The following is a 15121-nucleotide window of genomic DNA, read 5'->3' on the forward strand; positions in this document are numbered from 1 at the left end:
CAACAGAACTCCACTGGATAAACTTAACTATGCACTGCAACTAAACAAAGTACACCTGATAACCAGAGAGAAAGGGTTACACACAGCAACTAAACACAATACAGGGAGTGATGACTAAGCAGTTTGATCCCTCTCCCCCCCGCCCACCTTTTAAACCAACCAACCAACTACAATACACCTGATAGCTGTAGAGAAAGGGTCTAACACACAAATACTACAGAAACTGCATAAAAAAACTAAAAAGCAAATGAAAAACGAGCAAACCTTGAAAAAACACTGGCCACAACAGAGAACCAGGAACACAAACACTTGACAAACACACGAAACCAGGTACATCTGACAAAGAACACAGCATGGCACATATTAACATACAGGAAAACGAATGCCCACAGCGTGGGTAACATACTTAAAAAAACAACCAAATTAGGACTAAAAATATTCCACACAAACAATGATGTGTAGAAAAAGCTGAACACTAAAATCACTTCCACAGTACAATTCCCCGAAACTGGAATCTATCAGTTAACCTGTCATTCATTCCAATCTGTCTACATTGGCCAAACATGCAGAAATTTCAAAACAAGATACTCTCGACACCTCACAGCCCTAAAAAGTGACAGTACTTTCCAGCTCTCTCTCTCTCTCTCTCTCTCTCTCTCTCTCTCTCTCTCTCATTTTACAGGCACACTCATGCACGCACGCGCCTGCACGCACACGCACACGCACACACACACACACACGTGCACATCCATGCACGCACACACACACACACACACACACACACACACACACACACACACACACACACACACACAGAGAGAGAGAGAGAGAGAGAGAGAGAGAGAGAGAGAGAGAGAGAGAGAGAGAGAACTATTCATAACAGTTCTCTTGAAACATTCAAAATTAGTGCCACATTAAACACAAGGCAATCATGAACAAGAGAGCAGTGTCAACAACATAGCACCTCTCAATGAGTATGGAGACAGAAACGTCTGCTCAAAACACATTTTGTCATGTTTGGTGCAAAACATGTGCTAAGTAAAGTTGTGTGCAAAATGTTGTAAACAACAGTGTGGAAACAGTGTACTCAATACCAGTAGAGAGAGAGATCCACCATAGATATGCAACATGACACAAGAAGTAAGTACAGTAACATAAATTACCACTACCCACAAAACAGTACTTCAGAAACGCACAAAAAATTTTTCTTGTGACTACTTTGCAGATGACATGCTGTCAAACAACATCAAAAAGGGAGGTGATCAATTGAAACAAACCAAACAAAATGCTCATGTTGTAATTTTCAGGCCTACAATACATTAATGATTATAAACTTCATATTATACTACACAGAAATAAAATTTGACCCACAGAAAATGTCTCATACATGTTGAAACAAATAAATAGTGTTTGCATAATGCAGATTTAAAAAAAAAAAAATTGCATTTAAGTTCAGGTACTGTATTTATGTAATTTTTACTCTGAGGTAGCATAATTGTTTCAAACAGAAGCAGCTTGCAGTTAATGAGCTAAAGCACTTTTAGAAGTGGATTAGTAGGGATTATCCTTAAGCATAACACCTAATCTCTATTATCATTAGCCACCATGATGAAATTGTTCAGTTTTGGCTGGTAAATTTTACAGCCTGGAGCAAAGTTCATAAAATAACTACAAGAAATTACAATTTGCAACTGATTAGAATTTATTAAATATATTAAACTGGTTGTAGTTCAGTAGCAACTGCAACAAAGTGTACTTATTTGCTGTACTAATATAAATGTGGTCTTACCTAATAGTGTCTGCAGATGGTAATAGATCAAACCAGAGGGAGAACTCATCATGGCTAGTGTACAGTGTCAGAGTTTCCCCATTTGTAACAGTTAACTCCTTTGGCAAGTAATATACTGCTTGCATCCAGTGGTCCCGCCAAGGCTGCTTTACACCATCAGGATGTGCCCATGCTGGAGCACAAGTGAGTTTAACTGTGCCCTCATCATCCATAAGTAACTCCCACCACGTGAATACCATTTGTGCTGTACCAGAAACCTCAGCTTTCACCTCCACTTTGGTGGAACTTGTAGTATGGAGTTGTGTCTGACCCGACCAATCAAAACTGGAGGCAAAAAAAAAAATTACACACACACACACACACACACACACACACACACACACACACACACACACACACACACACACACACAACTACCACCAACAACTTCATGTAGCAGTATAAACTTAGTTACATATAGCTATTTTTTAAATTGTAAAACTCCCACTAGTGACTTTCATTATATTGTTAGACTTATGTACGTTCTCTATTCTTCAGGAGCATTCTTGTTTAAGGACAACTACATGCTGTATTGCTTTGCAGTCATTCATCATGTTCCATAGATCCCATGATGATTGAGAAAGAAAGAAGGACGGAAGGAAAAGCCACCAAGTCTCTGTTTATGTTTCTGATGTAGTTATTTTTCTTTTATGATATTTCTTAACTGCTTGTCAAGTTTAATTGTCAGCATTTGACCACAATGGCCAGGTAGGTCATTTACTATTGCTTTCAGATGTAATTAAATGAAAGCATGTGACCACTTCTCTCTTCTGAATGACTCATTTCTGCATTAATACACTGCACGAATGAGAAGCATTACCTGCAATGACTGTGATGCCACCTTCAATTGCATAATTGATATTGTGGTCCAAAATGTTTCTTGCACTTATAACTGTAATTATATAATGACTTTTACCAAGATAATTTCCCAAATAGCCTACATCAGAGATGACATATCTGCTCTCTGACCCTGCACTTGACTTAAAAATACTTGTATTTGGTAACCTAGCTGATAATCAGTTTCATTTGGCCATTGTGACATGTCATGGTGAAAATCACAGAAGCAGCTCTCCTGTTAGAGTTGTGATAATCAGAAAACTCTGATGACATCAAGCAGTCACTTGAATATGGCTGGCAGGCTTGTCAAAGTTAAGCAATCCTGTACAGGAATAAGCATGAGCGAACTGGTTGAGAACATGTATCTCCAGATTTTTCAAACAGATATGAGGTTCGATTTCTTGCAGAAAGTGAGTTTCAGGCAGTGATATGTGATTATTGTGTCAAGTAGCAGTTTCTCACTCATCAGTCTCTAGGAAGAACAAGGAAAATAAGAGCATAGAACCTCAAAATTAAACAATGGAAAATCCAGGATGGAATGTAACAATATAATAAAAAGGATGGTTGCTGCTCACCATATAGCAGAGATGCTGAGTCCCAGTAAGGCACAACAGAAAGACTGTCTCAAAGCTAACTTTCGGCCGACAAGGCCTTTGCCAAAAGTAGACAACATACACACACGCAAAAACAACTCTCACACAGATGACCACAACCTCTGGAAGCTAGAGCCAGACTGCGAGCAGCAGGGCATTATGGGAAAGGCAACCGGGTGGGGGTAAGGAGGAGTTTGGGGTGGGGAAGGAGAGGGCTAGCATGGTAGGCGTTAGGGACAGTGAAGTGCTGCTGAGAGCGTGCAGGGATGAGGTGGAGAGTGATGAGGTTAAATGGTACAGTCTGGTGGCAGGGGGGAGGGGGGGGGGCAAGGGGGAGGGGCTTCCACAGAAAAGGAGAGAAGTAGAAAGACTGGTTGTGTTGGTGGAATAGAGTGATGTGTAGTGCTGGAATGGGAACAGGGAAGGGGCTGGATGGGTATGGACAATGACTAACGAACGTTGAGGCTACGTTATGGGAACACAGGATATATTGCAGGGAGAGGTCCCACATGCACAATTCAGAAAATGTGGTGCTGGTAGGAAGGATCCAGGTGGCACAAACTGTGAAGCAGTCACTGAAATCAAGGATGTCATGTTGGGAGGCCTACTCAGCAACAGGGTGGTCCACTTGTTTCTTGGCCACAGTTTGTCAGTGGCCATTCATGCAGAGAGACAGCTTGTTGGTTGTCATGCCCACGTAGAGTGCAGCACAGTGTTTGCAACTTAGCTTGTAGATCCAAAGACTAATGTTTGTGACAGGAGAGGAGTAGGTGATGATGGAGGATGAATGGGGCAGTTCTTGCACTCGGTCTATTACAGGGATAAGAGCCATGAGGCAATGAGCTGGGAACAGGGGTTGTGTGGGCTGGCGAGAATACTGTGTCGGTTCAGTGGGCGGCAGAATACCACTGTGGGAGGAGTGGAAAGGATAGTGGGTAGGACATTTCTCATTTCAGGGCACGAAAAGAGGTAGCTGAAACCCTGGTGGAGAATGTGATTCAGTTGCTCCAATCCTGGGTGGTATGAGTCAGGAGGGGAATGCTCCTCTGTGGCCGGACCTACTACACTTACCCCACCCTCCAAAACTCTCTCCCACCAGCACACAAAATCCAGATCATAAACAGACACGAAACACAGTCATGAACCTTTCCTCCAAAAGCCTTAGCCTCACAGAAGTATCAGTCCTTTCCAATGGTCTCACCTTTTGCCCCAACCTCAAAGTCAATCATGCAGGACTTGTTAAAGAGCTTCTCTCTCTACACAGCCCTCTATTCCACCAATGCAACTAGTCTTTTTACTTCTCTTCTTTTCCGCAACCCCCCCCCCCCCCCCCCTCTCCCCAACCCTCTGTCTAACCTCCCAACTGCACCTAGCTGCCCCACTCCCCATCTAGTCCCTGAACACTCCTAGCAGCACTTTACTGTCCCTGACCCTCCACCTCCCAGCCCCAGCCTCCTCGTTACCCCCACCTGGTTGCCTCTCCCATAATGCTCTGGTGCTTGCAGTCTGGCTCTAGCTGCCAGAGACTGTGGTCATATGTGTGTGTGTGTTGTGTTTGCAGTAGTGTGTGCATGTGCGTATGTTGTCTACTTTTGACAGAGGCCTTGCTGGCTGTAAGCTAACTTTCAGACTGTCTTTTTGTTGTGCCTTTCTGCTACTCAGCATCTCTGCTGTATGGTGGGAACCAACTATACTTTTCAGTATAAAATCTGAACTAGATCTCTAGATATGGACACCAGTCCAGATAGGAAAACAAAGAGAAATAAAATTGACTGTTTTCCACAAGTCACCCTAGTATTCACCTTAACCAGTTTTGGGAAACAACAGGAAGGCTGAACTTGGATGTCTAAAAGGGGAGGGTTGAACACTGCTCCACTTGGATCCAAGTCCTGTGCTTAAATAATGAGTGAACCTCCTCAGTTCAGTATTTAAAATACCACAGCAGGAAAAAAAGCAGTTGTTAGGAGTGCACTGTCAAAAATGTATACATATGATCACAATTGAAAAGGAAATAATTAATGGAAAGATAAAGATAGTCTAGTGGTATCTCATCCTTTACGTGGAGGAATTTTGAACAAAAAATTACGGAAACATTGCATCAGACCACCATTCCATGTGCCATAGGACATACTATCTGCAGCATGTCGAGGCACTGAACTACTCGTAAACATTATACCACATGCAAAAAACTAAGAAAATCAGAACATAGCATTACAAAAGAACATAAAACATCTTTTGTAAATACAAAGATGTTATCTCATGCTTCATCTTACTGGGTCACGGTACCATACATCAGTCCCAGCAGTTGGTGAGCTCCTGAAAAAAAATATGGTAAATATTTTCAAAACCTCAAGTCTTAATTCAGAAATGATATGGAATGTATATTGAGAAATTTTTATACTAACTTCATTTGAAAAATTTGGGGATAAGTTCCAATATCAGCACTAAACAAGGTCTCTCTCTTCAGATTTGAAACTATCACGAGATTTCAAAAATGTCGTAATTGAAGTGTCAAATATGGATAACTCTCACCATACAATCAATCTGCTTTACCTTTCCCAAATCTAGTAACAGTCCTCTGAGTAGAAATCTAATGGAGGGTCTAAAATAGATGCTGTTTCAGATGCCTTGATCTGTGCCATTGGGTTGTCTTCAATCATTAAGGGCATGGAGGTAATCTTCATTCTTCTGATCTAATCTGTCATGATTTCTTCTCCTGTGCCAATCCCTTATCTCAGAGGAGCACTTACACCAAGCATACGCAATTACTTGTTTATACATTTTGATATCTGTCTTCCCCTACAATTTCTGCCTTCTCAAGCTCACTCTAGTACAAAGGAAATTTCATCTTAAGATAGATGAAATTAGCTTTTATTTGTAATTGCAGCACTAGACTATAAAATGTCACTGTGAATGGGAGTATTTTCTTAAGATCATCATTCATCATCTTCATTATATTTTTCTATTCTACAGGCATTTCCCTTCCACTTTTCCTTTGGTCCACGACACCTCTACAGGAGCAACATTGTACCACCATGAGTTATGTTTTATTCTCTGGTTCCAAGGGGCCATGTGATGGAATGAGTCATTACAGATTTCAAGATTTGAGATAAAATTTAAAGATAAACATCTAAGAATCAAGAAACAGAAATTTTAAAAAAATTATTGGTTAAAAAATTACAAAGAAAAAGTTTAAAAATAAAGAGCTAATTTTAAGTTAAAAAAAAATAAAAACAAACAAAAAACAAATGCCTACAATAGCATGTAAAAACTAGTACCAAATTACAATGAAAGGATAAATAAAATAAAGAAAGGATCTCCTGTACAGAACAAAAACACCCATACCCCCCCAAAATTGAAAAAAGACAGTTATTTTGCACAGAGAATTCAGAGGCACAAAGTTGGATCTTCGGGAAGAACTAGACATCTTTAAATATCTAGAGTTCAAGGATAGAAGTTTACTGAATGGCTAGCTGCATCTTGCTTGCCTGTAGCCTTTGCCAGTTGATCATCCCTCAAAATTCTAATATACATTATTTGTGCAAAAGTGTTCATTTCTCTGTTGTATATTTTGTGAAGACAGTTACAGTGTGGTTTTCACTATATGATGACCCACACCCTAGTCTCTTTCATTGTCATGTATGTTCATCAAAACATGTTTATGCATTAACTTTATTACTGTTCAAATGATCATGTACTTGTGGTCTCACAAGGGTTTTAATGTATGTCAGCACATTTTACTTTGCAATAGTGTCCTTTATGTTCCTTTATTTCTCATTGCTGCATTTCTTAATTTTGTGGTAACTGTGGTAGCTTATTGGCTGTTTGTGCTGCAAGCATACATCAACCTCAGCGTACACATTACCTGCCTTGTTTTCCTGGTGTTCACACTCTTCATTTCCTAACAGTCAGCATGCAGCTTGTATCACGGCCTATCATTTTATTCGATTGGTTTTATTTCTGGATTTTAACTATTCTTACTTGACAAGCCCTGATCACAGGCACCAGCATACTTAATAGTGTAAACAGTGATGTGCGCTGACAGCATATTTTCATTTGACAAACGTCAGATCGCCTCACTAGCTGGTGATTTCCAATGTGAAATTTTGGTAAGTACTAGTTTTATTCTTTAATTATGTTTTATGATGTAAGCAATAGCTTTACCACTTTCTGGGAGTATAGTCTCTGTATGACATGCAATTTTGGACATGCATGTTTCTGGGCTTGTAGTTATTGCTGTTATGTTGTCTTCAGGTTACATGTATTTCTGGAGAAGACAGTTTTTGCCTTTTACAGTTCTCTCAAGTAACATGGAAATTATTCCTTGACATCTGAACACGTGTCCTGTCAACCTATCTCCTCTTCTTGTTCCTCTCCTCACCAATTACAGAGAATGTCCTTGGTTGTTACCTTATTACTTCATCTAATTTTCAACATCCTTCTGTAGCACAAAATCTCAAAGATTTTGTTTTTCTTCTCTTTCAGTTTCCCCACAGTCCATGATTCACCTCCTTACAATGCTTGCTCAAAATGCACTGTCTCAGAAATTTCTTCGTCAAATTAAGGCTGACGCTTGATACTATTAGGTTCTGGCCAGGAATGCCCTCTTTGCTTGTACTAGTCTGCTTTTTATGTCCTCCTTACTTCAGCTGTCATTTTGCTTCCGAAGTGGTAGAATTGATGCAGTCTACTTTGTGGTACCCAGTTTTGATGTTAAGATTATTGTTAATCTCATTTTTGCTACTCTTCATTACTTTTGACTTTCTGCAGTTTACTCTCAATTCTTAGTGGTTGCTCATTACTCTGTTCATTGCATTTCACTCGTCCTGCAGTTATTCCTCACTTTCACTGAGTAAAGCAATATCATCAGCAGATCTTACCTTTGATATCCTTTCACCCTAAATTTTAATTCCACTCCAGAACCATTCTTTTCTTTTTTTCATTACTTCTTCAATGTACAGATTGAACAGTAAGGGTAAAAGACTACATCCCTGTCTTACATGTATCTAATCCAGGTGCTTCATTCTTGGTCTTCCATTCATATTGTTCCCCCTAGGTTCAGTATTAGACGTCTTTCCCTGTAGTTTGCACTTATTTTCTCGAGAACCTGAAACATGTTGCAACGTTGAACATTGTAGAACCCTTTTTCTAGGTCAATGAATCCCATGAACGTGTCTCGATTTTTCTTGAATCTTGCTTTCATTATCAAGTGCATCATCAGAACTACCTCTCTGGTATTTTCCCTTTTCTAAAGCCATGCTAATTATCATCTAACAGATCCTCAATTTTCTATTCCATTTTCAGTATACTTTTCTTGTTAGCAACATGGATGCATAAGCTGTTGAACTGACTGTGCAGCACTTCTTTCATTTATCTGCCATTGCTATCTTTGGGACTGTGAGGATGACATTTTTTCGGAAAGTCTGATGGTATGTCTCCAGTATTATAGAATCTACACACCAACTTCAACAGTTAATAAAACCACTTCCCACCAATGATTTTAGAAATTCCGAAGGCATGTTGCCCGTGCCTTTCATCCTGTTTGACCGCAAATCTTCCAAAGCTCTGTTAAACTTTGACACTTATACTGGATCTCCAAAGTCTTCGATATTGATGCACACTACTTCTTCTATCACATCATCAGCCAGTTTTTTTACATCTATTCACTTTCTGCTCTGCACTTAACAGTGGAATTCCTCTTGCGCTCTTAATATAGAGGCCTCTGTTTTCAATTTCACATAAAGTTGTTTCAACTTTTCTACATGTTGAATCAGTCCTTCTGTCAAGCATTTCTTTTTTAATTTTGTTGCATTTTTCCCTGCACTCATTTTGCCTTAGCTTTCCTGAATTTCCTATTTATTTAAATCATAAGCGACTTATGTTGTGATATTCTTGCCTTTTTCCAAACTTTTCTGTACCACCTCATTTCATTAATCACTTGAAGTATTTCTTCTGTTGCTGGAGGTTTATTTATGGTTGTCTTCCTTGTACCTATAGTTGTCTATTCTACTTTGGTGAATGTTCTTTTTAGTTTCGTCCATTCCTCTTTAACTGAATTGCTGATTAGTGTTCATTAACGAAGAACACAGTCCTTTCACATTCATGTGACCACCACCTATGCGTCACATCAATGTGCAATAACCACTCACAGACATCAGGTGGCTTTACTAGCAGTGGAGGGTATATAAAACATGTTGGGTGGATGTGAAAAACAGTGCAGTCATCACAATGCGGAAATGGAGCAATTTATCTGATGTCCAAAAGGGCACAATCAATGGCTTTTGGACAAAAGGTGGAAGAATTTCCAAAACAGGAATGTTTGTAAACTGTTCACATGCTGCTTTCATTTAAGTATACAATGCATGGCAAAATAATGCTATCTGAGACAATCTGTGGTGCACCATGGGTCATAGATGACAGAGGCGAATGACAGCTGTGCAGATGTGTGTGGGTGAATAGGCATGCAACTGTTGAGCAACTCGTTGCCCAGATAAAGCAAGAGGTTATCCACAATGTCTATTCAATGGCCATTCCACGAACATCGCTGCAAACGAATCTCCACAGCAGTTGCCTGGTGCATGCACCCATGCTGACTGCTGTTCATCAGCAATGATGGCTGAAATTTGCATGCCAATACTGCAACTGGACATCCACTGAGTGGTGACAGGTGCCCTTTGCAGATGAATCATCTTTTATGCTCTACTGGTCGGATGGCTGTTGGCATGTACAGTAGGAAATGTCTAAGAGCGAGCACCCTGCAACAATTGGTGTAATGGTCCAGGTCAGTGGAGGGAGTGTTACAGTCTGGGGAATGTTTTCGTGGCATTCTCTGGGTAATTGCATTATTCTGGAAGGCACAGTGGATCAACATAAGTACGCATCTATCCTTGGGGACTGTGTACACCCCTACATGCAGTTTGTTTTTCCTTGATACAATAATACCTACCAGAAGGACAGTGCGATATGGTACAGTGCTAGCAGCGTAAATGCACAGTTCACAGAGCACCAGGATGAGTTTACTGTACTGCCCTGTCCACCAAACTCCCCAGATTTAATCCCAATCCAGAATCTGTGGGACCACCAAGATCAAGCTATTAGTGCCGTGGATACTCAACAGAGCTGACTACAGCACTGGAGCTGCCATGACCCCACATCCCTGTCAGTGCCTTCCAGAACCACAATGACACTCTTCCTGCACATCTTGCAGCAGTCCATGCTGCAGAAGGTTGTTAAGGTTGTTATTCAGGCTTTTGACAGGTGGTCACATTAATGTGAATCCACAGCCTTAGAGAACCTCAAATGTGCATCATCCTTCCTCAGGACCTCCGTATCCTACTTCTTTCCACTTTGATTCTTCTTAACGATTCTCTTAAACTTCAATCTACTCCTCATCTTCACTAAATTGTGATCCGAGTCTACATCAGGTCCTGGGTAACCCTTACAAACCAATGTCTGATTTCAGAATCTGCATCTGGCAACACATAATACAACTGGAATATATCTGGTCTCCAGACATTTTCCAGAAATAACTCATCTTTCTGTGATTCTTGATCACTGTATTTGCTATTCCTAGCTGAAATTGATTGCGGAACTCAGTTAGCCTCTCTCATCTCTCAGTCTTACTACTGAGGTCATATTACCCCATAACTCTGTCTTCTATTCCTACCCCTACGAAAGTGTTCCACTCACCCACAATTATTAGATTACCATCTTCATTTACATCATCATTTATTGAACTCAACATGCCTTTAAGACCTACAATGGAAAAACAAATCAATTAACCACTCTATGAGGGGAGACAAAACATCATTCTATAAAAAAATATAAAAGAACACATTACAAAACGCACAATTAAAAAAAGAGGTCAGACAGTTTTACAGAGGAAGTATCTACTGCAGATCGTAATCTACTGTTACCTGTCTCTAGCTTCATCATCCACCACTGTCAGCTCCACTTTTGTAAGGACTGTTAATATCAATCCTTTCATTGTTCATTGTGTCCTTGGACATCCCCTTGGCTGTTTTCCAGCAGGTTGAAGAAATGAATATTGGGTTTAACATCTCATTAACATCGAGGTCATAAGAGACAGAACACAAGCTTGGACTGTGTCAAGGATGGAGAAGGAAATCGGCCATCTCCTTTCACAGGAACCATCCCGGCAGTTGCCTGAAGCGATTTAGGGAAATCACAGAAAATCTATATCAGGATGACTGGAAATGGGTTTGAACCACCGTCCTCCCGAATGTGAGTCCAATGTGCTAGCCACGGCACTACCTCGCTCGGTCCCAGCAGGGTGAGGATGGAGAACTCAGTATGGGAGGGATCTATCAGCTTGAAGGATGCGGTCCATCCACTTTAGCCTCTTATGCCCTAATATTCAGTCAATGTGTGGATTTCAAAACCACTGGTATAGGTCTTCTTTTGTTCTTCATTCACATTTACCCTCTATGGTACTGTAGACAGGTCCATAGATATTTCAAAGTACCTTCCACTCACAGGAACACATTGCTGCTTCTGTTGCTGATGTCGCCGAGGTTTCACAACCACATAAAAGTACTGGTTACACTACTAGTGTCATGTACAGTTGGATCTTGTTCTTCTGTGATATCAGTCATAACTTGAATAAACTGTTCAGCATAAAGAAAATGTGATTGTTATTTACTATTCACTGATGCACTTCTTTTGTCACTTCACTTAAGTCAGTACAGAGGCCAGGTACTAGAATTCTTGAACTTATTCAAGGGTACGCCCATCAAACAGAACAGAAGGAAGGAGAGCTTGACGGTTTGATACAATGAGATATTTGGTTCTATCCTCATTCACCTCCATCCCAATTTTCTTTGCAGTGTAGAGAAATCGGGAAGTGTCAGTGCATACTTGCTCCAGGGTGTCACCAAGACTCCCTACATCATCAGCAAATTCCGGGATTGTGTCTGCTCCCACTATCTCCTTTTCTGCTGTTCAATGAGTGTCACAGATAACTTCTTGTAAGGCCAAGTTGAACAGTATTCGTGCCAATGGGTCGGCTTGTCTCAAACCATTTCATATACTGAATGGTGGCAATGGGTGCCTAACCGAACTTGACCAGTTGACTGAGAGTAGCAAGTTGCAATTAGTCAGATGTATTTCGATGGGATGTGAAACTCCCGTAACATTTTCCATAACATGGAGCGGTCATTGCTGTCATAAGCTTATCAAAAATCAATGAACATGAGGTGCAATACCTGGTCAAACTTGTAAAATTTTCCTATCAGCTGCCTCAAGGTGGTCAGGAGTTGACCATCCAGGCACAAAGCCACATTGATAGTGACCAATAACTGCTTCAGCTAATGGTTTCATGCAGTTTAGCAGCAGCTTTGTTCAGACTTTATAAGCAGCTTCAAGTAATGAAATCCCTCAGCATCATCCTTCTTGAAGATGAAACACATAATTGCTCCCTTTCATTCTTCAGCAATTACTTCTGCTGTCCAAATGGTAGATATTAACAGCTTCAAAGCATCCAACAATGTTTCACATCCGAAACAGAGAATCTCAGCTGTGATACCACTATCTCCTGGAGCCTTGTTTTTCTTGAGGGTCTTTAGTACATTACCAATTTTTTTCCTCTAATGGTTCAGAGGCCCCCATCTGTGTTATCGCTGCTGTTGGAATGCCATGATTCAGTAAGTTTTCAACATGTTTCTTAAATCAGTATGCCTGTGGTACCATTTCACTTGTCTCTTTTGTTAGAACCACTACATGTCATTGGTAAATACCTCTTGCAAATCTTGACATCCCTTTGCATACTGAATTATATGAGGTGCTGAGAACCATAAGGACCTCAAGCACACCGTCGTCCATTTTGAGATTGTAGTATGTATGAGTGCTTCCAGCATTTGTTGCTCTTATTGTGAGTCAGGTTTATCTGTGATGTAGGCCCACACTGTACACATGAACATTCATTAAAAGCTGTCACACCAATTTCTCTGGAAGAAATTGAAGCTGCATGTGAGACTGTTTGGGCAATAATCGGTATCAGGGGTGGTGATAAAATGGTAATTGGTTTCTTCTATTGTCCAACAGGCTGACGTAACCAAAAACTTTAGAGACAACCTCAGTTCCCCAATCATACTGTCATGATTGATGGTGACTTTAATCATATAATAACCCACTGAGGAAATTAGTTTTGTTAGTGGTGGGCATGATAACACATCCTGCAGAACATTACTAAATGCCTTCTCTGAAACTGAAACTGGTATAAGAGATCATGGCGCAACTGCAGCAACAATAATTACCAATGTACAAAGGAAAACTAAAACAAGGAGAAAGATATATCAATTTAGTAAAATAGATAAAAAAATCAGTTGTGTCATATCTCAATGAGGTACTTGAAACTTTCAGTACAGGGAAGGAACATGTAGAGGAACTATTGTGCAAGTTTAAAAGAATACTTGACCATGCACTGGATAGATATGTACTCAGTAGAATAGTTCATAATGGAAGGGACCCTCCATGATATAGTTACAGTAAAGAAACTTCTAAACAGAGACTACTGCATAATAGGTGCAAAACAAAGCATAGGTCTATAGATAAATAGATGCTGAATGAAACACATTTGGCTGTCAAGAAAGCAATGTGTGAAGCCTTCAATGACTACCACAGCAGAATATTGTCAACTGATAGTGTCCAGTCCATGGCGAATGAGACAGGAACTGAAATTGAAGGTAGCAAAGTGAAAGCTGGAATGCTTAACTCTGTTTTCAAGTGTTCCTTTACCAAGGAAAACACAGGAGAATTGTGCCAATTTAATCCTTGTAGCACTGACATTGTTAAAATTGAACAAAGCTCCAGAGCCCGACGGAATCTCTCTCTACAATCAAGTTGTGGCTGAGTTAGCCCCTCTTCTAACTGTAATCTATAATCTATCATAGATCCCTTGGGGACGGAGGGTGTTGGCACCAGTGCCCAGTAGTTGGAAGAAAGCACAGGTCATACCTGTCTACAAGAAGGATAGTAGAAGTCATCTATAAAACTAAGATACAATATCTTTGGCATCAATTTGTTGGAGAATCTTAGAACAAATCTGAACTCAAACATAATGAGGTATCTCAAACAGAATCTCCTCCATGCCAACCGGCATGCATTCTGAAAACATCAATCATGTGAAACCCAACTTGCACTTTCGTCACATGACATACTGAAGGCTTTGGACCAAAGTCCGGCAGATGCAGTATTTCTTGATTTCAGAGAAGCATTTGACTAGTACCACACCAACCTTATTGATCATATGTGATAGCAAGTGAAATTTGTGACTCTTCTGAAGACTTTTTGGTAGGAAGGACACAGCATGTTATCTTGAATAGAGTGTCATCATCAAATGCAGAAGCACCTTTGAGTGTTCCCCATGGAAGTTTGTTGGTACCCTTGCTGTTGATGGTGTGGACATAACTAATAGTAACCTGACTTTTTTCAGATGGCGCAGTTACCTATAATGAAGTACTCTCTGAAAGAAGCTATGTAAATATTCAGTCAGATATGGATAAGATTTCAAAGTGGTGAAAAGATTGGCAAGTTCAAAAATGTAAATTTGAAGTTCAAAAATGTAAAACTGTACACTTCACAAAATGAAAAAACATAAAACTATCATATCAATGAGTCACTGTTCAAATCAGACAACTCATACAAACATCCGGGTGTAACATCTTGTGGGCATATGAAATGGAATGATCACACTGGCTCAGTCGTGGGTGTAGCAGGTGGTAGACTTCTGGTTATTCGTGGAATACTGGGAAAGTGCAATTAGTCTACAAAGGAGATTGCTTACAAATCACTCATGCTACCATTTCTAGAATATTGCTCAAATGTGTGGGACTTGTACCAGATA

General features: G+C 40.2%; 1 protein-coding gene across 2 annotated transcripts in view; it reads right to left on the reverse strand.

Annotated features, from left to right (window-relative positions):
* LOC124787679 (protein arginine N-methyltransferase 7-like) overlaps positions 1-15121 on the reverse strand; it is a 118624-nt gene that overhangs the window by 22108 nt on the left and 81395 nt on the right. For both annotated transcript variants that reach the window (XM_047254499.1, XM_047254498.1), the window contains one exon: positions 1790-2113. In XM_047254499.1, coding sequence (XP_047110455.1) covers positions 1790-2113 — 324 coding nt within the window. The remainder of the gene's footprint in view (positions 1-1789; positions 2114-15121) is intronic.

This window comes from Schistocerca piceifrons, chromosome 3, assembly GCF_021461385.2.
Source record: "Schistocerca piceifrons isolate TAMUIC-IGC-003096 chromosome 3, iqSchPice1.1, whole genome shotgun sequence".
Lineage (NCBI taxonomy): Eukaryota > Metazoa > Arthropoda > Insecta > Orthoptera > Acrididae > Schistocerca > Schistocerca piceifrons.